At 44.3% G+C, this 26,211-nt stretch overlaps 1 protein-coding gene across 2 annotated transcripts; it reads left to right on the top strand.

Moving 5' to 3' along the window:
• Positions 1-2,830: 2,830 nt before the first annotated feature.
• Positions 2,831-24,236, top strand: EXOC3 (exocyst complex component 3). 2 transcript variants are annotated; one of them, XM_060282189.1, is made up of 13 exons: positions 2,831-2,967; positions 6,505-6,685; positions 7,308-7,527; positions 7,709-8,390; positions 9,082-9,199; positions 9,522-9,647; positions 10,271-10,371; positions 11,493-11,603; positions 13,028-13,178; positions 13,413-13,535; positions 16,745-16,906; positions 19,400-19,527; positions 23,885-24,236. In XM_060282189.1, the coding sequence occupies exons 2-13, from the start codon at positions 6,542-6,544 to the stop codon at positions 24,054-24,056; spliced, it is 2,238 nt and encodes a 745-aa protein (XP_060138172.1). In that variant the 5' UTR covers positions 2,831-2,967; positions 6,505-6,541; the 3' UTR covers positions 24,057-24,236. The 2 variants fall into 2 exon arrangements, with proteins under 2 accessions (XP_060138172.1, XP_034991987.1); XM_035136096.2 differs by having other exon boundaries at positions 6,494-6,685.
• Positions 24,237-26,211: the final 1,975 nt, after the last annotated feature.

The following is a 26,211-nucleotide window of genomic DNA, read 5'->3' as shown; positions in this document are numbered from 1 at the left end:
CATGGGAATGGGAGTGAAAATGAAAGCAGGGGCATGAAAGGAACCACAGCATACTGTACTTGAGACTGAAACATAAATATTGTAAAACTAAGTTTTAAACAGGAGTTTAAAAACTATTATAGAAAATGTTCCTTTTTTATTTCAATCAAGTTAGTGATGCTATAGGCCATTTAGGCCAAACTAGTTGAAGTGTAGGAGATCCATGACTAGCTCTCTCATAACAGATTTTTTTTTAAAAAAAGTTAAACATAGCCAGGGTTGTAGCGTGGGTTGGTGGTGCCCAGGGCAGAGATTAAGAGTCTCATGCTCTACCAACTGAGTTATCCCTCAACCTATCCACCCCTGCTCCACAGCAGCTTCAGATTAACTCTCCTGCCCCACTGCTGCAGCCCCAATCTAAATTACCCCACACCTGCTTTTAACCAAAGAAAAATAGTTCTGATGATCAAGCCATTGATCTTCCAATGTTTACTTTAGCAAGATCATAGAACTGTAGTGTTGAAAGGGGGTAATCTAATCCAACCCCCTGTAATGCAGGTATCTCAAGTAGATCATATCTGACAGATGGCCATCCAACCTCTGCTTAAAAACCTCCAAGGAACTGGAGGTTTACGTCCAGTCCATAAATCAATTAAATTTAAAGCTTTTCCTGGTCTGAACCACTTTGGAGTGCTGGAAGGGGAATAGTGTTTGAATGTTCTCCTATAGAAAAATTAACTGCATGTAGACCATTAGCATACTATGGAGGAAGTTTTAACAAAGCCATTTCCTTAATGTGTTGCTTTTCTATGTACAGTAAATCTCTCTCTCTCTCTCTCTCTCTCTCTCTCTCTCTCTCTCTCTCTCTCTCTCTGTGTGTGTGTGTGTGTGTGTCTGAGACAGACAGAGAAACTGAAGGACCCAACAAAACACAAACGTACGCCTGTGGCCTTAAAGTTTCCTCATTTGACTGTATTGACAATGATCCCATGGCTCTCATGATTACTCATATTTTTCTAATGCTGAGCACCAGGCATTTGAATGCAGTCACACCTATTTATCAGCCCAAATCTCCAACAAGTAAAGCCAAGAATTACACAGAACTATGCAGATTTATACAAGCTGATTTTTCCAAGCTGTAGAAAAATGTCACCAAACAAGAATTTCTACTTAATGTCCGGCCACACAGATACAATGCACTCAATGGAAATAATTCAACTTCGATAGCAATATGTAGGCACACGATGCCACCTAATGAGGGCTGGCGCACAGAAATGGGGGCAACCACCCCAGACAGCAGAATCCACAGGTGCAGCAGATCCCAAAGTCGATCTTTATTTCCCCCCTCCTTGTTCCTGATGCAGATCTTCACTCACCCCTTTTTCCCTGGCAGGGAACACGGTGCCATTTTGTGGTTCCCTGAGGTGCCAAAATGAATTTGGCTGGCCCTGCATCTAATATTACGTATGCTTATCCAGGCATCTTCGTTAAGTACAGTGGTGTTTACTCCCAGGTATACGTGCATATAATTATAATCTTAAAATTAGCCTCATTGAATTAACTGGCATCTTATGTAGGGTATTAATAAATGAGGGAGTCACTGCTTTTTAAAATATACCTGAGAGCAACAGACCAAAAACTATTCTTGGTATCAAAATTTTATTATTTTTTTTAAAAAAATGTGTTTATGTTATCATAAAACAAATAAACATTTTCTTTAAAAAACTATTCTTGGTATCGGTCGCCTTTACAACTCTCATCATAGTCCTTGTTCCTGAGTTATCTCATCTCGCTGGATGGAGCAATAAATGTACAATTAAACAAATATCTCATCCCAGGCCTCCGTTATCAATACCATACTCATTTATTTATTTACATTTATATAAATTGCCCATCATGCGAGTATCATAGGGTGGCCTTCCACAGAACCACAAAAATACATATCAGCAAACACAACACACAGCCCGCCACAGCTCTTCCATTCCATGTATGTTTTAAAGCAAATATTTCCCAATATCATAAATCAGCACGTCAGGATGAGGAGGGCTCTTCACCTGTTCCCTGGCCTGCTCTTCTCTGGCTCAACTTGCGACCTGGCGCTTGCGCCCATTCCTAGAACATGACTGATCCTTCTCTGAGGGCGGTTTTCTTTCCCGCTTTTCCTTTTTTCGGCCTGAAGCTTGGAAGCCCCGAAGAGAGAGAGGAGAGCCTTCGCTTTGCGCGTCTGCGCTGGACCTAAATCTCTTTTAACTCCAGACGGATTGACTCGCCTTCAGGCTGCGCACTGGAAACATGACGCTGCCATGTTCTAGACCACGAAGCAGCGACGCCTTCAAGGGCCCGATAGCAATGAGACTTGGCGAACGCTGTTTCCATCATCTGCCAAGACACATACAGTATAAGGGCGACGCGGATTTATTGGTTTTATTTCATTTCTTTTTACAGAGTGTTTTACTGCTACAAACGAGCCACACCATAACCATTATTCCGTTCCTTGAAGTGAAACTCGGCTCAAAGATTTGCAGGTGACAGCACTTGCTGCTTACTGACCCAAAGGAATTAGGGCGGAGCAGATTTATTATTATTTTTGGCGCCTCATTCCACCCCCGCCACGCCTTTTTTTTTTTAATCTGACACCTGAAAGAAGGAAGGCGGGGCCAACGGCTGAAAGAAGAAGCCTTTAGCAACGGTCGCGGATAACCTTTCGCGCACGCGCAGCTCGTTACGGGACGTGCCCGCGAGCCGGCCGACACCGCGCACGCGTGCTGCGCGCCTGAGGCCTGTCGGGGGGCGGGGCTTATATAGTGTTGATGCAATGTGGCGCAGGCGCACTTCAAAGCTGTCTGTCAGAAACTTCCGGGAAGATAGAAGCAGCCGCAGCTGCCCAGGTGAGCCGGCCGGAGGCGAGCGGCTGAGGGGGAAAGGGACGTGCTCGCCCGCCTCCGGTCCTGAGGAAGAGGAAGGCGTAGCTCCTTTCGGGGATAACTGGTAGGTGGACTAGTTCCGAGTTCTGGCGTCTTGCGGCTGCTATTATTACCATTCTCATTAGAATTCGTTAGTCCCTCGGTCTTGCACACGCCAACCCCAAGCGCTTTACAAACCAGCCAAACAGACCAACCCTTCCCTCATTGCAACCGGGGGGGGGGGGGGAAAGAGAAAATGCATTTAAAATAATCATACTTCAAACCAAACAAACAGACTAACCCCCCCCCAAAAAAAACCCACATAGGTAAATTATGCCCATGTACTTGAAGGTGAAAAAATAAATACAAATATGGAATCAAGATAAAAGATGGGCTGATAACTTTAAACTGCACTGTTCAGTGATACGCCATATAATTGTGTGGTTTTGTTCTGCATAGTCACCTGTAGAAGAAAGCATAAACAAAACAATCTGATACCAGTTATGCAAGTTATGAAACAGCTCTTCCACTGTTATATCCACATATATCTAGGGTTGTAACAATCTGGGTGGGAAAACACTTTACATGCATGCAGGTGAATAATTTTTAGGCGATTCTATTCCAGGTTCGTCAAAGGGGAGCAGTTGACCCCTTGGTGGTGTGTTTGTGTTTTGTCTCTTAGCTGCTAGATAATGTAGGGAAGCAAGCAGCACTGGCACTTCGGAACTCCCTGCGTATTGATATTGGGCAGGTGTCTTGAGTGCATTATTTCCAGTGCCTGCTGGAAAGCATTCTTTTTTAGACAAGTCTTACTCAGATGTTTATAAAGTTTGTATGAGTGTTATTGTGGTTTTCACTTTTTGGTATGTTTTCTCAATAATGGTTGTGAATTTTAAAAGCGATTTTATCTTTCTCTTTTTTGTAAACCACTTTGAGGATTTTTCTGCAATCAAGCGGTATATAATTTTAAATAAAACAAATACCACCAACATTTTTGCAATGTAGGGCTTTATCATTTGTAGGTAAAAGGTGGGGGGGGGAAGAAAAGGACCCCTGGACGCTTAAGTCCACTCAAAGGCAACTATGGGGTGTAGCATTCATCTTACTTCAGGCCGAGGGAGCTGGTGTTTGTCCACAGACAGCTTTCTGGGTCATGTGGCCAGCATGACTAAACCACTTCTGGCGCAATGGAACACCGCAACAGAAACCAGAGCATATGGAAACGCTGTTTACTTTCCCACTGCAGCAGTACCTATTTATCTACTTGCACTGGTGTGCTTTCTGCCCAGACACTGAAGTCCAGCACCGAGGGCCTTCTGGCGGTTCCCTCGCTGCGAGAAGCCAAGTTATGGGGAACCAGGCATAGGGCCTTCTCGGTAGTGGCACCCACCCTGTGGAATGCCCTCCCACCAGATGTCAAAGAGAAAAGCAACTACCAGACTTTTAGAAGACATCTGAAGGCAACCCTGTTTAGGGAAGCTTTTAATGTTTGACGGACTATTGTATTTTAATATTTAATATTTTGTTAGAAGCCGCCCAAAGTGGCTCAGTGGTTTAGACCACAGCGCCACCTGAATCCCTACTATCATATATAGGACACACATAGTTACTAATGACTTACCACTTTCTTTGAGGAAGCTGTGTGTAACACCCACAGGAGAAAACTAGGTTTTACTTTGCTGCCTGTGGTGCATGCACACAGGAAAATGGTCTACACACTACATGATGCTATCCAATTTCTACACAGAAGTAGTAAATCCATATATGAAACTCTTCATGTGGGAAGCAGGCTACAGTCAATTTCTGTTGTCTGTTTTATTCCCCTGTTGTCTGCATAGTATGTTCTGGAGTCCTGTCTCCTCTCCTGTAGGAAAAACCCAAGATGCAATGAAGGTAGTGTATCTTTGGTGAAAACAGGCACAACAGTTTGAGAGTAGTGGGGCCATTCTGGATTGAATGTAGTATATTTACACAGTGGAACCTCGGTTTATGAACACCTCAGTTTATGAATTTTCGGTTTACGAACGCCACGGACCCATCTGGAATGGATTAATTCACTTTCCATTACTTTCAATGGGAAAGTTCGCTTCAGTTTAAGTACTCCACGGACCGCCTGGAACAGATTAATCCACTTTCCATTACTTTCAATGGGAAAGTTTGCTTCAGTTTATGAACGCTTCAGTTTATGAACAGACTTCCGGAACCAATTGTGTTCATAAACTGAGGTACCACTGTACTGTAGACCTGCGCTCTGAAAAAAACCAGTCCTGCAAGTTTGAACAAGCCCTGCAGGCTTAAGCACGTTTCATAGAGCAAGGGAGAGGAATGAGCAACACATGGTGTAGGGAAAACTTGGCTGTGCAGACAAATGCTAATTATCTTCTCTACCTCCCATGGCTTCACCAGTTCAACATCTAGGAGTGAAATGTTGCACTTGTTAGCATTTTTATAATGTTTATAAAATGTATGATAGGTTTCATGTGAGAGAGAAAAAGGTGTATAGCCCATCTGAAGCATGGGAGGGCAGGTGATGGCTTTGTTGGGTGTTTATTTGCTGCCATGCACACCTGTCATTTCAGTTGCAAAGCTGGGAAGAAGCTAGGCTTATTCCTCCCTGCCCCAACTGTTGATGTGCTGTGTTGTCTTTCCTTTTTCACACCACACAAACATTTTGAAGCATTTTAATGTTGTTTATTTTCCCCATTTTTAGTATTATAATAACAAGACATCAAACTGCCAAAATCCTATACAGTAAAATTATGTTGTATGATAGAAACATATTACTATTTTTATCACAACAACAGGAATACAGGTGCTGCCACTTTTGAGGGATTTGAAATCATTACAGCCTGATTTTATGCAGAGTCAAATGTGCTTAAGCTTGTAAATTTCAGTATGTTAAGCATTAGTTTGCTTTCTTACTCTCTTTTGACTTCCCTCCATTTTGATGTCCTTCCAAGTTGTTTTGTGGTCATCAGTCCTCCTTGCCCCCTGAATTGGCCTTCTCCCCTCCGCTCCTCATGAGCTTTCATGCATGCTGTGCTGGGAGTCCTGCTGCCCTATGCAGGGTCTGTCTCTGGCAGTGGCTGTATGATTTTGTGTGAGTGTGTGTGTACACACACACACACACACACACACACACACACACAAACAAACAAACAAACACAAACGGCAGCCCTGGCTGGACTGTACTTCCCAGGATGCTGAGCAGTGTGTGCTTGCAGCAGGGAATGCTGGGAATTGTGGTCCAGCAGAATCTGGTGGCCACGTTGAGGAGTTCCAAAGTTATCAATCAGGAAACCTACAGTGAACTCAACTTCACATGGCTTATCTGGTATCAGAGAAAAAATATTCTGTCAGTATGAGCCTGTGAAGATGAATAATCAATGAGTAGATATAAAATGGAGCAATTAAACTGGGTGATTGATCTTTTATTCATAATTTGCCTGTCTCTTTCACTGTTGTGTTGCAAGTATTTACAATGCAGCTATCAAGGTTCATGTGTTCTTATTTGTTTAACTTGTCTTTGTCACTGGCAACTGTGTTGGGTCCATTGCTTTTTATAAGAGATGTGTAAAGTCTCTAAATATTTAATTGCCCTGTTTCTTCAGTGTCCCTTGAGATAGAAACACATCTTCATTTTAAGACTTTGCTCCACAATGGAGGAGACTGGCCGAGAGGCAGTTGCAACAGCTGTGCAGAGAGTCGCTGGAATGCTGCAGCGGCCAGATCAACTGGATAAAGTGGAACAATATCGTCGGAGGGAAGCACGGAAGAAGGCTTCAGTGGAAGCTAGACTGAAGGTATGAAACCTCAGTCCGAACCCTGTATTACAGCTGAGGATGTAATAGTCTAGGTTATCTTTGTAAATTCTTTAAGTGTAGAACAATAGTGCTAGAACTATAGTGTCCCCTCTTTTCCCCTTCACTGTGTTGATCTTAGTTTCTGAAGTGAGGAGCATCTGATTTACCATTGGAAGAAAACAACACTCCTGTGGCCTCTTAATGACTTAACCATACAATCCTATGTTGTCTACTCAGAAGTAAGTCCCACTGAGTTCCACAGAGCTTACTCCCAGGTTATTGGGTACAATATAGGATTGCAGCTAAAGAAGTGTATTGAGGCCTAATGTTTCATCATCCAGAGCCCACTTCATCAGATGCATGTGGGCTCTAGCTCATGAAACCTTATGTTCCAAATATATTATCCTTTAAGATGTTACAGGTCCTTTTTTGTTTTCGGAATAGCAAATGAACCCATGCTACGGAATTTGGCATTCCCCCACTCCTTTCTCTACTTCTAATTATTTTAAAATTAGTTCATTAAAGTTGGCTCCCTTGTATGTCTCTATCTGTGTTTCCTTCATCCCACAACAGATAGGTTCTTAACTAATGTAGTAATTTAATTTTACGTTTTTCTTTTCAGGCAGCAATCCAGTCACAGCTAGATGGCGTCCGAACTGGCTTAAGCCAACTGCACAATGCACTGAATGATGTAAAAGATATTCAGCGTTCTTTGATTGATGTCAATAAAGACTGGCGGCAAAGTATAAACACCATAGAAAGCCTCAAGGATGTTAAAGATGCTGTAGTTCAGCATAGCCAACTAGCAGCTGCTGTAGAGAACCTCAAGAATATCTTCTCAGGTATGAGTCTACAATGAGTGGCCTCACTCTGTGGGTAGAATAGAAATGTAATGCTATAGTGGCATTTTCAGAGGTACCATTAAAGTCTGCTTGAAGCTACCATTTTTCATGCAGCTATTGTTCTGAAACCAGGTTTATGTGACATAATGTGATTACATTTCTTCCTGATTTTGCTTTTCAGTGCCAGAGATAGTACAGGAGACACAAGACTTGATTGATCAGGGGGAATTACTGCAAGCCCACCGAAAGCTAATGGACTTGGAGTGCTCTCGAGATGATCTGATGTATGAACAATATCGTATGGACAGCAAGAACACCCGTGATATGAACCTCATTGACAACTATTTTGGAGATATGCAAAAACTTTCTGAAGAGCTGGCCAAGCAACTCTGGATGGTCATTCAGAGGTCTCTAGTCACTGTCCGCCGAGATCCCACCTTGCTGGTTTCAGTTGTCAGAATAATTGAGAGGGAAGAGAAAATAGACAGGCGCATGCTAGACAGGAAAAAGCAAACTGGATTTATCCCCCCTGGCAGGCCTAAAAAATGGAAGGAGAAAATGTTCAATGTATTGGATCGAACAGTCACTACCAGGATTGAAGGCACTCAAGCAGACACCCGAGAATCTGACAAAATGTGGCTTGTCCGTCATCTGGAAATAATTCGCAAATATGTCCTTGATGATCTGCTGGTGGCCAAGAACCTTTTGGATCAATGTTTCCCCCCACACTATGAAATTTTCAAAAGATTACTAAGCATGTACCATCAGGCACTGTCTTTACGCATGCAAGATCTGGCTTCTGAAGATCTGGAAGCAAATGAAATTGTTAGCCTTTTGACATGGGTTTTAAATACTTACAAAAGGTAAGGGTACTGTCTTTTAGGTGTAGTAGCAAGTAAACATGAATGAAAGAACACATGGTTTTAGATAGATGCATACAGAGGTGGAAAGGTGGATTATATTTTTATATACTGCTGAGCCACAAGCTATTATTATACATTAAGCCTTTTTATAGCAGGATGGAACTTTGGTCCATATAGCCCAATACTAATCAATCAATCCAATGCAGTGAGCAGATCAAAAGTACAATAAAAGCATAGAGTACACCAGAATAACTGAGTAAAACAGATTCAAAAGTGAAACATGAAAACAATTATATAGAGCTACAGTAATCCTGAGTTAGTTCCTGAAGATGGTCCTTCCAGTTTCAGATGATGAGTTGTTCTCTTCTTCTCACTGACACTGACAGAAATTTCAGGTTTTATCTTCTATCTGATATTTAATATAAAATTGAACTGGCTTTTCTAGTAGTTAGGTCAGTGAAGGGCCAACCATGTGCTGCCCAACTCCAGCATAAAACTTACAAAACAGAAGGACATGTTCTATAGATTCTACTCCCTGATTATTACCGATGAGGAAAGAGAGTTGCCAGAATCTTGCCAGAATAAAAACTTTGCAGCAACATGCAGATTTCTAAACTAGGCATCTACCTCGGCAGGATAATCATAGTTTATTGCAGTGGCACATGGATTCTGTCTGTTCTCTCCAATTCAGCATAGAGATGATGGGAAATCCAGAACTTGCACCAGAGGTGGATGTGAATACCCTGCAGCCATTGCTTTCTCAGGAAGTGGTGGATGAGCTTCTCAGCACATATATGTCAACTCTTACAGTAAGCAATAACAGTAATTTTGCTCACTCCTTCATATGGGGTTGGAATATTCATTATTCTTACTTGGCTGTTCTCCCACCCCCAACCCTGCACAATTCAGATTTTACCATGCATGTTTGCAAATCAGTTGTACAACTTGCAATTTGTGTCCTTGGCAAACAATTTTCATTCCACTAGAAACTTTCCTAATGTGGGTTGAGTGGCAGCAGGCAAAACTTAGTTCTGCTTCATGGGCATTAGTGAAGTGCATGGGCCATTTTAATTTAGTATCCAGATTCAATATATTTGCCTGCCTTTCTTTTGAATTTTAATCTTCCTATAGTCCAACATCATTGGCTGGCTACGAAAAGCACTGGAGACAGATAAGAAAGACTGGCTAAAAGAAAATGAGCCTGAAGCAGATCAAGATGGATACTATCAGACTACACTCCCTGCTATTGTGTTCCAGGTATAAGCAATTGGCTTCAGTATACTGATTGGGGCAGAAGGAAGGGGCAACGCTCTGAAAATGTGGAAATGAATAAAATGATGAGTGCATGCTATTCTGCTTTGTGTTTGTTTTGTAGATTGAATTGATTTCACTTGGTCACTTAAAGCTGCAATCCTATGCACACTTTGCAATGAGTAAGCCCCATTGAACACAGTGAAACTTACTTCTGGGTAAACATTAAACAAGTGTGGTTGAAATATTAAAACCTATAATTTGGCACTTAATTCTTTAAAGGCATGGAATCCCTTCCACTACATTTGGTCACATTGGACTTGTACCTTTTGGATTTGCTCTGCCACCACATAAGCTCTTTCTAGTATAGCAACAAAAGTGTAGGGCTATGGCTGACATCTGTGTGGCATCCACAAAATGCCCATGACTTATGGGCAGAATAAGTTAATAGATGCACTCACTGTACAGTGCCATGACTGGGGCTTGGGGGGGGGGGCAAAATGTGTTGTTCTATGGACATAAGCTCTCCTATTTGCCTCATAGCTTCAGTCTGCAAAAGAAACAGGGTTACTAGCAGGCTGCTGCATTCTTATTAACTGCAATATTGCCTTATTGGTTTGTGTTTTTAGATGTTTGAGCAGAATCTTCAAGTAGCTACACAGATAAGTGAAGATTTGAAAATAAAGGTACTCTATTTGTGCCTTCAACAAATGAGTTCATTCCTCAGCAGGTAAAATTAAATGTTAGCTTTCACTCACTGTTTCTCTATTACTTAGGAGGGATGTTTTCTCTGCACATATACTGCCTAGCAGCTAGAACCCCCTACCTTGTTGTTCCCCTCAGCTACCCGGTACTCTGTTCGTTAAAAGTAAGATATGAGGAAAGTAGTGTTTAGCTTCCTGCTCCCCCTTGTGACCAAAAATGAAAACTTTGTACCGTTCTTACGTGCCGTACTTTGGTCACAGGGTGCTTCCAGATACGGATTTAGCAGCACACAGTCATTGAGCAGCTCGCAGCTCATGCTAAGAGTTCCCCAGAGAGGAACTCACAACTGCTTTGCTGCTCCCTTGTCCTTTTTGCTGCTAAAACATGCTGTGCCTGGCTAAGCTTTGATTTAGCATGATGTCTGAACCAAGGCATCAAGCAGGTAAACTCCTCCCCATTAACCACAAGCTGCAACCAAGGTTCAGACAACACACTGAGCCAAACCTTGACCAGTGAAGTCTTGCTAAGCAATTATTAGACTTGGTGTGATGTGCAAACTAGCCCATTGAGTCTCTAAACCAAATTTTAAAGTGCTGATGATGACCACTAAAGGCCCAAATGGTTTAAGACCATTTTATTTGATGGACTACATGCACCCATATTGGCCTCTAAAATACCAACTTCAGAAGCTCTGCTACCCTGCCTGACTTCAAGATCTATCAAGTTACATATTTTTTTACTTCATTCCAAATTAGAAGGCACTAGAAATTCCACACTAGGGGTGTGTGTGTGTGTACACACACACACAGTTTTTAACCCTGTTTTTTAAAATAGACCTTAAGGCATTTTTATTTCAGTCCAATTTAATTAGGATGGTGTATGCTTGGCTCTTATTTTTATCAGCTGCCATATTGGTGTAATTGTGTTATATAGCTGTTAAATTGCTGCTGTATGTTTTGTTTTATGTGAGCTGCCTTGGGCAATTTTTTCCCTTGAAAGGCTATATACAAATATTGAAATAAACAAATACTTGGTGGTTCATTGTAAAAGAGAAGTGGCAGTACTTCCTCTTCCCTTCTGCAGGCCAGGAGCTGAATTGTTTCTCTTTTTCCATTCTTGGGTTTTGCCCCATTCTCCATTACACAGGTACAAAGAGGAAGCAAATTTATATAAAGAAGAGCATCTAAGAAATCGTCAGTACCATCTGTGCTATGTTCAGTACATGGTTGCCATCATCAACAATTGCCAGACCTTTAAGTAAGTTCTGTGCTGAGGTTGTGCTATGATTTGTGTGGCAAATGCAGTTTTGCTGCTTTATAAATGAGACATACTATTTCTATTTGAGGACAGCTCTTGAAAACGCAGTGTGCATGTTTCAGTGAGGTAAATCTTGAATGGGAAATATCAAACTATTATCTGGTTTACATGCTAAAAATAAAACTCTGCCCTGGTCCCTGAAGTAGGTTTGCAACTCTTTATTAAAATATTTGCAGTTTTAGTTTTGTTTTCTTTATGCAGAAAGATTAAAGTATAAATGAAGAAACTTATTTGGCCCTTTAGACACTAAACAAAAAGTGGATAGCCTGTCTGAAGCGTGGTGGCAGGTTATGACTAAATGGTTGAGCCTGCATCTGATTCACTGTTACCTACATCTGCCATGCAAACTGTAAAGCTTTTCTTTTATGGGGGTGCTACATAGTTAGGGCAAGTAGCAAAAACAACATCCCACCATTATAATCCGGATGTAGCTTATCAAAACGGCAGTTGTTGAGCTAGTAATTTGAAACTTTGCATGGATGATCTTATCTGATGAGGTCTACAACTAGGACAAATTTCCAATCCAATAAAAAGATTCCACAAGAGCAGCAAGGGTTAAGTATGCTGCTCCTTTAGAGCTGAGAAGAGTGAAAGCCTTAAGGATGACAAGCAAAATGAGAGAATGGGAGTTTGACAGGAACATTTTTTCAAAGTCTCAAAATTGTCTTTTAAAAGTTGCTGCTCTGGCTGGCTGTCCCTTCTTTGCTCTCCTAATAATCAACTCCTTCCCCCATTTTGAAATATTTTATTGCATGGGTTCCAGTGAAGTTTTGTTTAAAGTGAAGGGTTCCGTCACAGCAAAAGGTCTGGGAACACTGCTCTAGAATGGACTTCATATACCTTCAAATTGCATGGGAAGGATTGCTGGTGGTAGGCAAAGACACCTGCCCACTGTTACTTGTTTTCTTGGTAAGGAGCCGTCAGTCAGTGTCCAAGGAATCTTAATGTTCCATGTAACACATTTTGGAAATCACTGGCTTAAGCCAGTTAGTTATTGGTTCTCCAAACGTGTACGTCACCCAAGGTGCATTTGCACAGTCATTTTTCTCAATTGGTAATATTGGGCAAGAGGAACTACTATTAGTTCTTGAGCAATTGTACTTATCAGCTTTGTTGTAGCCTCTTATGACATCACAACATATTACATTAACTCAGTGTTTCCCAACCAGTGTGCCTCCAGATGTTTTGGGACTACAACTCCCATCATCCCTAGCTAGCAAGACCAGTGGTCAGGAATGATGGGAATTGTAGTCCGAAAACAGCTGGAGGCACAAGGTTGGGAAACACTGCCTTAACTGATTGGTTGAACTAGCTCTTGCATTGGGCTATTGGGATGCTGAAGGATATTGTATTGTTTGTCAAAGGGAATCTATCATCAGTTTGAAAAAGAAATACTTGACTCCTGTGATGGAAGAGCTTATGACAAGCAGTCATGCATGCATTGATGCAGTTCTGGATGATGTTGCCAAGGAAGGATGTGCAAGCCTGCTTGATGAAGTCTTCATGGATTTAGAGGTTAACTTTTATTTCATTTGGCATCCTCTTTTTAAAAAATTTTTAAATAGTTTCTGTGTCTATCTAGAGTGGCAAACAGACAGAAATGCCCAGATATGGCCGCTGAGATCCATCTTTGTAGCTACTTAATGGGTAAAACGTTAACACATTCAAGTTTTCTAGAACAGTGCTGGGATGTACGATAGATCTAAAGTTGAAGGATGTTGTCTAAAAGTGATTCTGCTTCTCTTTCAGCCACATCTCAGTGAACTGATGACAAGGAAATGGCTGGCAGGATCCAATGCAGTAGATACAATTTGTGTAACGGTGGAGGATTATTTCAATGATTTTGCAAGAATAAAGAAGCCCTGTAAGAAGGTACAGAATTTGCTAAGTTTTATCTAAGATACTTAAATAGTGTAGCCTAATGGGCTGAAATACTGCTTTGCCATTCCTGGGCATTTATTATTATTTTGACTTTGAATTAATAAATTGACTTTGAAGTAATAAAAAGCAAGGTACTATGAAAAATATCTTAATAACCTGTTTCTGTAGTAATGTAAGATCTCTTGTCTGTAAATGAGCAGGATATGCAAAGTTAATTCCTATGATCCATTCCACTCATGCTGTTCAGATTTATTTTCCTCTTTAACAAGTACTACCTGTACAAACTGAAATACCTTACAGAACGAACCAATGTTTTTGGCTATTTCAAAGTTCTGAAACTCCAATGAATTTTCCTCCTGAAATTTGCACAATAGATCTTCAATGAGTTTCTCTTTATGAGAACTAGGGCAAAGTAGCTCACTGGTCTGGTTTGTGTGAGATATTAATGATCCGTTTGACCACATACACAGCCTCCTTGCCTTTCATGGCTTGAGTAATTTCTATTTACCTGTAGTTTTACATTTTGTTTAAAATGGGAAATAATGTTCAAAACAGACCAAGATATTAAAACAATTTCTGGTTTAATACTGTTACAAAAGCAGGGTGCCACCCCCACTCTCAGCTGAGTGGTAGCAAGATTCCAGGAGGTTCCAGAATTGAAGGTGCGGCAGAAACTGTCGTAGCTGTAAGAAATACGGTTTATTCACATATTTAGACCTTTAGTCTTCATGGAGGGAATCCATATCTTACAGCATGGTCATCTCAAGCAAGGCTTGCACTGGAGCCAAAAGCATCTCTCCCAGCATGCCTGCAGCCAGTCTATCCAAGATACCATTCTTCTTCCCAGCACACCTTGCTAAAAACCACTTTTCCTGTCACCTCACACCCAGTTACCTTGGCAGTCTTCCAAATCTTCAGTCTCTGTTCACACCTCAGGGCAAGGTAAAGGTAAAGGGACCCCTGACCATTAGGTCCAGTCGTGACCGACTCTGGGGTTGCGCGCTCATCTCGCATTATTGGCCAAGGGAGCCGACGTACAGCTGCCAGGTCATGTGGCCAGCATGACAAAGCCACTTCTGGCAAACCAGAGCAGCACATGGAAACGCCGTTTACCTTCCCGCTGTAGTGGTTCCTATTTATCTACTTGCATTTTGACGTGCTTTCGAACTGCTAGGTTGGCAGGAGCTGCGACCAAGCAACGGGAGCTCACCCCGTCACAGGAATTCGAACCGCCGACCTTCTGATCAGCAAGCCCTAGGCTCAGTGGTTTAACCACAGCGCCACCTGGGTTCACACCTCAGGGCAAGAGGAAAGGACAATTCTCTTGTATTGCCAAGGGCTCTCAATGGCCCTGTATTGTTTCTTAATGGTCCTAGCTTGGCCAGGTCATTTTGCATAGGCTAGCTCAGGAATTCCTCTGCATCTTTTATTTTTCCCTTTGCATCCCAAATAATCAAAATCCTACCATTTCTTAATTTCTACGGTTTAGCTGGCAGGGGCGGGGGTTCCTCCCAGATCTATAACAAAACCCTGGCTTATTCCAAAGCTGGTAACCATGGTTTGCCAGTTTTCTAAACTGCGGAACTACAGCTAATTGGAGTGTTCCAGGTATCATTGCTCATGCCATAATGGAATAAAAGGGGCTGCATGCATAGGCAAAACGGTTGTTTATACCTTTGCTTAGTAAGATAAGAAATTATTGTTCAAACTCAGCTATTATCTAGAAGTGTTTGCCACTGTGCAAGCTTTTGCTGGAACAATTTCAAAAGCCTCAATTTCAAAAATTGTTGAATTTAACTCATGTCTTTCCCCTCAAGGTGTGATCACAGTACCCTGTTCATTATTACAGCCCTTTTTATTGCTAACTGCACTTCCTATGTTTCAAATCTGAAAATGTGACATGAGGAATTGGGGAAAGGCAGCTGCTATATTGGTCGAAATCAGTATGTCATTTGTTGTTTACTGCCACTATAAAGGTCTCACCTCTCTAGATTTCATATTAAATCACATTTGGCTGCTGTTTAAAGCTGTTGCAAAGGAAATATAATTGGACATAGTACCTGCAGCATCCTTTATATTCTGCTCTTTTTAATAGTTTATACTAGCCACACTATACTATACTGCTGTGAAAAAGCAGGATAAAAATGAGAGCATGTGAGGCTGCATGAGTGTTGGACTTTGAAGATCAACATCTGTAACTGGAATGCACAGTCACCGGGAGTTTACACATCATGCTGAACCCATGGTTAATGGTTTACTGCAGGCATGTCAAACCTGCGGCCCTCCAGATGTTTTGGCCTACAACTCCCATGATCCCTAGCTAGCAGGACCAGTGGTTAGGGAAGATGGGAATTGTAGTCCAAAACATCTGGAGGGCCGCAGGTTTGACATGCCTGGTTTACTGTGAACACAGAGATTGATCCTGCTTCACTGCTCCCTTTAGCCACAAGCCACAATCCCTGGCTTAGCATTCCATCCAAGCTCAAGGATCATGGTTTAAGTGTTTTGGGTTTCTAACCAGTGGGCCAGATCCTGAGTTTGCCCGCCTACAGCAGGCCACTTGCACAGATGGGCAGGGGCACCCACCTGTCAATCACTTGGAAGTCACCACAACATCAGTTAACTCATCTATTCCTCTATTCTCTTTTGCTTCTACTCCCACCCACTCCTGGCACGCTGCCTTCCTGAACGGTTGCCCATGAGGGAATGTGGCCCTCAGGCTGAGAGAAGTTTCTCAGACCAGTACATATCCACTGAACAGTTTCTCCCCACTACTAGTCTGCATAGCTGTCATTTGGAAATAAACATGCTCACCAATTTATCTGCCACAGAATTGGGGCCAATCCAGATGAAGCTAACAGGTGCTCCATCCCCTAATAGGTGTCACTAAGTCAGTGTTAAGTTCTTACTACTCAAATGAGTGTGGTGCAGAAATGAAATACAGTAGCACCTCAGGTTACGTTACCCTCAGGTAACATAAACTTCAGGTTGTGAAAGTGGCAAACCCGGAAGTGTTTCGCCGCGCACGCATGCGCAGAAGCGGACTACCGCTTCTCCTCGGCTTGCGAAAACCTTGGGATGCAGCTGGACCTCCAGAACGGATCCCGTTTGCAACCGGAGGTACCACTGTATTTGTTTCTCTTGTAGACTAACATAACTTCTACTGGTTACCAGTTGTATAATTTGAATGTTTCTTTCAGAAAATGACTCTTGAGTGCCATCGCAGAGTTGTTGTAGAGTACATCAAGGCTATTATGCTAAAGCGTATTACTTTCAAGAATGCAGAAGAAAGAAAAGAAGGTGCTGAAAGAATGAACAGAGAAGCTGAACAGTTCAGATTTCTGTTCAAGAAACTTACTGCTGTAAGTATAAGAAAACCACAATGTCAAAAGAAGAATTTTTTAGAAATAATTATAAATTAGCATCCCCACAACCTATTCTAAAATTAGTGCATTAATCCATCTGCTTTGAAACTGCAATGTTAAGCAGTATAGCCTATAAATTGTTGAAATAAATATTTATAATCTCTACTTATATTAGAAGTGAGGAACGTCTGGCCCAACTTCTGGGGCAAGTCTTGTCTTTCTGGGCCATCATATCTTATCACCAGTTCAATGGTGTCTCTTAGTGCATATCCAGGAAATTCAGAGACAACTCAAACGGAGAACAGAAGAGCGTCAGTTAACCAGCCACTCAGTGGAAATAGATAAATGAATCAGCCTCGTATCTCTCTCAAAAAAAGAAGCACTCCAAAATTGACTGAAGACTGTGTATAGTGAGAATATGATAGGCCATCTACTTTCAAACAACATGCAGTGGTGCCTCGCTAGACAAAATTAATTCGTTCCACGGGTCAATTCGTGTAACAAATTTTTCGTCTAGCGAGTCCCGGTTTCCCATAGGAATGCATTGAAACTTAATCAATGCGTTCCTATGGGCTCCGGGGGACTGGCGGCGGGGAAGGCAGGCAGGCACTTGCTCTCTTGCCTGCCTGCCTTCCCCACCGCCCGTCACACGAAGATCAGCGGGCGCTGCTTGCCGGGGCTTGTCAAACAGCGCCCACTGATCTTCGGATCTGTGTTGTGTGACAGGCGGGGGTGGGGGGAAAGCGGAGGATTGTTCCCCCGCCTTTCCCCCGCCCTGCCTGTCACACGAAGATCGGCGGGCGCTGCTTGCGGGGCTTGTCAACCCTGGCAAGCAGCGCCCGCCGATCTTCGGCTCTGTCCCCCGATGCGCTACGGCTCGGGGAAGCAGGCAGGGACACGGAAACATCCCGCAGTTTCCCGGGCTGTTGCCATCTCCCTGCCTGCTTCCCCGAGCTGAAGCGCCTGGGGGACGGAGCCGAATTGCGGCGCGGGGGGGGGGGCTTTTCGCCGTTTGCCTTCCCCAAGCTAAGGGGGAGGCAAATGGCGAAAAGCCCCCGCCACGCCGCAATTCGGTTCCGGGACTGGCTTGGCGGTGGCGGGACTGGCTTCCCGCCACCGCCAAGCCAGTCCGCAGCGGGGGCTTTTCGCCGTTTGCCTTCCCCCCCAGGGGGGACTTCGACTCCGTCCCCTGAGCGCTTCAGCTCGGGGAAGCAGGCAGGGGGATGGCAACAGCCCTGGAGCTTCCCCGGGCTGTTGCCGCCTGCCTGCCTGCCTTCCCCAAGCAAGCGGCCGCTGCGCTTCGATTTGGGCAAGGCAGGCAGGCGGGCGGCAACAGCCCGGGGAAGCTCCAGGGCTGTTGCCGCCTGCCTGCCTGCCTTCCCCAAGCAGCACCTGCCAATCTTCATGTGATAGGCGGGGTGGGGAAAGGCGAAGGATCGTTCCTCTGCCTTTCCCCCACTCCGCCTGTCACACAGCGGGGATCGTACGGGGCTTGAGAAGGCCTGTACGATCCCCGATGTGTCGGGCGGGATGGGGGGAAGCGGAGGAAAGATCCTGAGCTTCCCCCCCCATCCTGCCTGCGCTTCGGCTTTCTCAGCAAAGGCAAGTGGGGGACACCTAGCCTGCCCGCTTGCCTTCGCCGAGAAGGCGCCATTGCTGCCAAATGCCGGCTCTGTCGGGTGGGGGGAGGGAGAAGCGGACACCGCTTTCCCCTCACCCCGTCCGACACAGCGGGGATCAGACGAAGCTGTCGGCGGCAGGGGGAGAGGAAGGAAGAGAAAGGGCTGCTTTCTCTTCCTTCGTTCCTCTCCCCCCCCCCTACTTCTCCCCCGCTAGTTCCTCTTTGTGTTCTGCTGGTCTCTGCCGGGGCAGAGACCAGCGGAACACAAAGGGGAACCAGAAGAAGGTAAAGGAAGGTCAGCGCCTCTCAGCTGACCTTCCTTTGCCTTCTTCCCTTGCTACAGCTGGTTCCCCTTTCGCTAGATGAATGCCCTGATTTTCTGATCGGAGGTTTTTATGGCCACGCAAGACGAAGCGTTGGCCATAGAAAACCTCGTCGTATAGCGAGGCAACCTCTGATCAGAAAATCCTTTCCTTAAGCGAAATTTTCATCTAGCAGGGCATTCGTCTAGTGAGGCACCACTGTATTTGTTTAGAAATTATTGTGACATAAGTAAAATATACTAGTCATACAATATTTATGCATGTGCAGGACTGCTGAAATGTTTTTAGAGTGGTTTTGATGAAAATGTCAAGTTGAATAAACACTGTAGCCAGAGTCCAACACAGTTAGACACACTTACTCTCACTGTAAACGATCAACATGTTACCAGGTGAGAATGTGGCCTACATTTTTAAACAATAAAAACAGAAACATGAAAAGCTGCTGCTGCTGCTCTGCCAGTTTGTTCTCAAGTTCTGCCTTGCATATTAAAGGTAATTTGAGATTAGATGTCCGAAAATGATTATCCATTTTATACTGTTCAATAGGGATCTGGAGAGGAAACAGAAGGACTTTGTGACGTCATTGAAGCCATTGCAGAAGTATTTAAGTTGACAGATCCATCACTGCTTTACCTAGAAGTCTCAACTTTAGTTAGCAAACATCCAGATATCAGGTAATACTGCCGGTAGTAATTTCTAAAGTTTGTAACAATGTTTTCTTCCATTCAAGGTCACGAGAAGGCTTGACAAAAACTGTTGAAATGTAGTTTTATGTCAATCCCTTGATTCCACAATTTAAGGTTATATATGCAAGAAAGGTAAGCATACAAAGTCAGTATCTGAACACACACAATTGAGTCCCCAATTACAGTGGACCCTCCAGATACAAACTTAATTCGTTCCGTGGGTCCGTACGTAGCCCAAAAAGTCCGCAACATGAGGCGCTGCTTCTGCACACACACGTGGCGCGATAGAGCGCTTCTGCGCATGCATGCGTGCGAAACCCAGAAGTATACACTTCTGCGTTTGCCACGTTCGCAACCCGAAGGTTACGCTACCCGAAGGGTCCACTGTACAAGAATATGTTCTTTTTAGTGGTATTTGGAGTAAAGGTAAAGGGACCCCTGACCGTTAAGTCCAGTCACGGACGAACTTGCAGTTCTCCTCCGAAAGTGCCCCTCCTCCATCTCTGCATTCAGATTCTTGGCAAATGTGGGTTTAGGAATGTGCCCTCAGTCCTAAAACCCTGTAGAACCATATGAGATTGGATTAGTAGAACAACCATAGTTCTTTGTGACTTTAAGACCGTGGTTCCCAACGTGGGGCACACGCCCCACAGGGAGGCAATTTGATTTTTAGGGGAGTCAAATCAAGAATGAGTTAGAACAAGTTCCTCCACTGAATAGGAGTTCACTTTTTGAATAATAAGAATTTTATGTCACCGGGGACGGGGGGGCGAACAATCAGGATAATCCAGAATGCGGCAGCTAGACTGGTGACTGGGAGCGGCCACTGATACCACATAACACCACTCTTGAAAGACCTACGTTGGCTCCCAGTACGTTTCCGAGCACTATTCAAAGTGTTGGTGCTAACTTTTTAAAGTCCTAAACGGCCTTGGCCCAGTATACCTGAAGGAGCGTCTCCACCCCCATCATTCAGCCCGGACACTGAGATCCAGCACCGAGGGCCTTCTGGTGGTTCCCTCACTGCGAGAAGCAAAGCTACAGGGAACCAGGCAGAGGGCCTTCTCGGTAGTGGCACCCGCCCTGTGAAACGCCCCCCCCCAATCAGATGTCAAGGAAATAAACAACTATCTGACTTTTAGAAAACATCTGAAGGCAGCCCTGTTTAGGGAAGTTTTTAGTGACTGATTTTTAATGTATCTTTTGTTGGATGCCACCCAGAGTGGCTGGGGAAACCCAGCCAAATGGGCGGAGTATAAATTATTTATTTATTTATTTATTTATTTATGTACGTATTTATTTATTTATTTATTGATGCTTAGGTGGGACATGGCCAAAGAAAGGTTGGGAACCACTGCTTTAAGGGAAATGTTGAAATACATGACTTTGAATTTATTATTAGTCCCATGTTTACAACTAGGATTACTTTGCCAACAAATTTGAAGAATGCTTCTACTTACAAAGTATTTTTTAGAAAAGATATAAATTTCAAGACATCAGATAACATTTTTGGGAACACTGGGCATTGTTTTTCAATGTTACTTAGCCGTATATTTTCATGTTGAAAAATTCAGTTATTTTGAGAAATACTGGTTTTTATCTGTTTTCTTATACCTGAGAAACATGTTATAAGCAGAACTGCCAACCTAGCAGTTTGAAAGCAGATAGTAGATGAGTAGATAGATATCACTGCAGTGGGAAGGTAAACAGTGTTTCCGTGTGCTCTGGCTTCCATCACGGTGTCCCGTTGCGCCAGAAGCAGTTTAGTCATGACACAAAAAAGCTGTTTGCAGACAAATGCCGGCTCCCTCAGCCTGAAAGCACCAAACCCCAAAGTCAAATACAACTGGTCTTAACCCTCCTTGGGTCCTTTACCTTTACCCTTTACGTATAAGCAGAACACATAAGTAAACCAGGACCTTAACTCCTGCATGTTTCACAAATAGTTCCTCAAACCATCACATGCTACTAAAGAATGCATAGCCCCACTATGTTTACCTGCAAACAATTTAAATTACAATAAAATTGCTTTCCAAACATAAATGTGACAGTCGGCTCCTAAGCACTGAAGCAAAACCCATCTATAATGCAGCTGTCCTTCTCCAGAGAAGCACATGGTCCCTCTGCTACATCCGTCCTACCCAGTTGTAAAAAGGTAAAAAGGTAAAGGACCCCTGACAGTTAAGTCCAGTTGCGAACAACTCTGGGGTTGCGGCGCTCAGCTCGCTCTATAGACCGAGGGAGTCGGTGTTTGTCTGCAGACAGCTTCCTGGTCATGTGGCCAGCATGACTAAGCCGCTTCTGGCGAACTAGAGCTGCGCACGGAAACGCCGTTTACCTTCCTGCTGGAAGGTACACTTTGTACGTGCTTTTGAACTGCTAGGTGGGCAGGAGCTGGGACCGAGCAACAGGAGCTCACCCCGTTGCAGGGATTCAAACCGCCGACCTTGCGATCGGCAAGCCCTAGGCTCAGTGGTTTAGACCACAGCACCAGCCGCGCAACAAGGCAGTGAGAGGGAAACTATAAGTCACAGAAACGCCTTAAAACAGATTAATATAGAAATGTAATTAGAACGTATGGATGGATACCGTGTTTCTCCTAAAATAAGACACGTCTTATATTCATTTTTCCTCCGAAAAAACACACCACGGCTTATTTTCAGGGGCTGTCTTATTTCGCACATCAAGCAAGCTGCTTTTTGGGGTGCAGCTACGGTGGCCGCTGAAGACAGCCCAGCCTCAGCAGCGACCTTCCCTCCAGCTACCATACTGACAGGGTGAGGGTGGAAGCAGCTCGCTCCACCTTTTCCCATGAACCTGCCCTGCTGCCGGTGCCTGGAACCCCAAGCTCGTCTGACCCTGCTGCCCTGTCGCATTCCGGAGGCCAGAGCTTGGGAACCAGGCAGAGTGAGAGCGGAACGGGCGTGCCGAGGGGGAGGCGAGGGCCGCAGGCTCCCGCGGCGGCTCTGGTTCCTTTCAGAGAGCGCGAGCCTCTCATCGGGCACAGAACCTGCCTCGCAGCAGCATGTCCAGAGTGGACCATGTCCACAGAAAGGCATTCGCGAACCAATTTAGGGCACAAGAAGAAGGAAAGTGCTTGCGTTCGATTAAGGTTGGGCTAGACCGAGGGAGCGGCGCAGGGACTGCTTGAGCAGGCGAAGCAGGGCATAAGAGGGCCGGCCACACCTCGGCGCGTTTTTCTCCTTGACGCCTCAGAGAGAGGTGACCGTGTGTGCGCGCACCAGCGCCGCCAACTGGCGCAACCCCACCGCCGCGCGCTCGACCCATTGCCGCCTGCTTTGTGGCGCTCGCCTCTTCCACTCATCCCGTCGCGCTGCTTCTCCCCTTTCGCTTCGCCCGGCGCTCACGCGGCGGCGGTGCCTGAGGGAAAAGCGGCAAGAGGCGGCTGCACGGAAGCCGCTTCGGGGAGCGCAGCGCAGCGCGAAGAGCCTGGTGAGAGGCAGCTGCGGCTGCATGTGAATCCCGGGATCTGCGTGGGCGACTGGGGACGAGCGCCCTGAGTGCTGCGGCGGTGGCGAAGAGGCGCCCAATCAGCCCGCTTCTCAGCTGATCGGGCGCCTCTTCGCCACCGCCGCAGCGCTCAGGGCGTTCGCCCCCAGTCGCCCACGCAGATCCCGGGCTTCACCTGCAGCTGCCTCTCACCAGGCTCTTCGCGCTGCGCTCCCCGAAGCGGCTCCCACCCCCGCAAAACACAGTGAGGCGGCCGCGGGGGAAGTGCCGAGAGCGCCCAGGAGCGCTGCTACAGCGACGGTAATCCCAGGGGCTGCGGAGGTGGCTGTGGGCACGCGCCAAGCCCCAAAGCATGGCGGCGACGCTGGAGACGGCCACTGCGAGTGGCATGAAAAGAAGTAGATCGCCAGCAAGCGCGCTGTTGCCTCTTGCCGGCTCTTCCGAAGGCGCTTAAATGCCTTCCTTTCCTTGCCAGACCTGCTCCCCCCGGCTTATTTTCGGGGGATGTCTTATATTTATTCCACTAATGAAAAGCCTGACATGGCTTATTTTTGAGGACCATCTTATTTTAGGAGAAACACGGTAGCAAGGAACCAAGTGTGGCTGAGCAAATATGCTGAGTAGACAGTGGTCATCGTGATGGCTTGTGGACCCATATTGTACAATATATGCCTTGTATGTGGTTTGTGGAAGGATTCTCATAACAAAGATAATTGGAAAAATTGGCCTGTAAGCACTCTAAAATTTAGAGTGTCTAGAAGATAAGTTGGTACTCAGGTGTTTAGTGTAGAATGGGTACTCTGTGAATTTCCTGTTGCCAATATTATTCCCATTAATGGCTTTTGTACTGATGCTGTTCTTCTTTCATTGGTAGGGATGATCATATTGCAGCTTTACTGACAATGCGAGGAGATGCCAGCAGAGAGATGAAGCAGACCATAATTGAAACTCTGGACAAAGGCTCAACCCTGCCAAATGCAAATTATGTGCCCATTTTTAAAGAAATAACAGTTCCAACATTAACTGTGCCAAAGCTTCTTAAGTAATAGCAAATTATTTCGGTATGGATCACTTTGGTGTAGTGTTACTATATTGTAGCCTAATCTGGCTTTGCACATGAGAGTTTCGTGCTGGGCTTTTAGTTTTTGTGTCTGATGTTAGCTTAGTCACTTGAAGAGTATGCTGTATTCTGATGGCCAGAATGCTTTAAATTGACGTCTTCACCATCAGTTGTTTTGACAAAGTCTGTCTTGAACTTTTTGTGTGTACTCTGATGACTAACTGAATAGGTTTTAGGAAATGTATTAGGGGTGCTTTATTCATGAAAGAATGAAAACTTGAAATTGTTGAGGTACATTCGTTATTTGTTTCCCCACCCCAATTTAACAGACTTACTGGATTTGAAAGGAGATGTGTATAAAGGATTGCTAAATGTGCAATGCCATTTGCATTGGGAATGGAGACTGTTCAGAGCTTCCCTCTCCCTTCAACACAAACTTTATACATGTTCTCTATTTATTTTCAGTATTGCATGCCATTCCACAACACAAAATTCTCTTAGGTGGCTTACACTAAAAACACTGTCAGCATAAAATGAATAATTAAAGCATGAAATTTAAAAAACATGGCATACAAAACCACCAAGATTCAAATACAGATTTCATAATTTGTTTAATAGGCATGAGTAAACAGGAAGGTCTATACTGTACTTGGTGCCCCTAAACAAAACACATAGGAGCTGCCTGACACTGAATCAGACTGTCATCGATCCAGGAATTTTGCTAGTGGCCCAAGAACCATCAGTGGCATAGTGTCTTTCACCACCTAAGCCTGGTACATCACCTGCAACACACCCTCACTACATTTACCCATGCTCTGGTAACCTCCAGATTATATTGGTTCATATGTGAGGACTGACTTTTGAAGACTGCCCGGAAACTGCAGTTAGTACAAAGCAAAGGAATGGAGAGGCAGAGCTGTGTGTCGTACTGTTGACTATGTACTCCAAATTTCCAGGTGATGGCTCACATAGATTTTGAATAGCATATGAGATAGAATGGACCATTGTGGGACCCCACAACTCAAAAGCCAGAGTCAATCAACTGCCCACAGTACTTTCTGGTAATTATGCTGCAGGTAAGAGGAGAACCATTGTAATACAGTGACTCCTCGAGACATTGCAGGACACCAAGGTCGCTGGTGTGAAACGCTGTGGAATTGGAAGGGTTCCCAATGGTCATCTAGTTCAACCCCCTGCAATGTAGGACTCTCAGGAGGGACCATAAAGAGTGGGTCTTATGATAGCAAGATAAATAGTTGCTTCCAATCGGGGGGAGGGATACCCTCTCCCACCACAGAAGCTTGGACTCAATATATGTTGGAATACAGCCCTTATGGAGCACTTAATTCACCATTGGAGATGGATAATAACAAGGAAAGAGGGATTTGACTCTGTATGCTCTCAAGTTATCTTGTTTATTAACAATAGTGCAGTAATCGCCCTTTTGTCCCCAGTCACAGCAGCCACTATAAAGAAATAATCTTAATTCTTTTGAGTCAATGTGAGCTGAATCTGTATTGTAAAAGAGTTCCCATGTTTTTGATGTCATGTGGATGACTGAATACAAGACTTAAAATCTGCACATGTACTTATCTTGGAAGTCAACACTTCGTGTTTGGTAATTGTTTTTAATTTTTTCCATAAACTTTGTAATGGGAAAAAGAGGGACCACACCACTTCCAATTTCACAGCAAGCTGGCATAACACCCTCCCCTAATGGGGCATTTCAACTCTCTGGACTCACCCACTCAACCCTGCTCCTTTTTCACTAGCCACAATAGGCAGGGATTGAGGGAGGTGTAAGTACCCTACCCATGTCCTCGGGCTCCAGCAACTGACATGCACCCTCATAGGCCCAAACTAGGGCCCTCCAGTGGGTCTGTACTACCATAGTTGTGAACCGTTTTGTAAGTTACCATAAGCTGCTGTTATAGAAACACAGAACTTTTTAAAAACGGGCTCCTAAGACCCCATTCATTTTCCAACTCAACAGCATTGAAACTTGTGAGTGTTTACATTTATAATCCAGTATAATTTTTATTAAGAATAACATAATAGAAATTGGTCACCAGATACAAAGCAAAATACATTGATTATGTATGTAAGAAAGGAAATTGTAGAAGCAGGTTAAGTTAAATAAC

The sequence above is a fragment of the Zootoca vivipara genome, chromosome 13 (genome assembly GCF_963506605.1).
Source record: "Zootoca vivipara chromosome 13, rZooViv1.1, whole genome shotgun sequence".
In the NCBI taxonomy this organism is placed as follows: Eukaryota; Metazoa; Chordata; class Lepidosauria; order Squamata; family Lacertidae; genus Zootoca; species Zootoca vivipara.
This window is presented reverse-complemented; position numbering and strand designations above follow the sequence as displayed.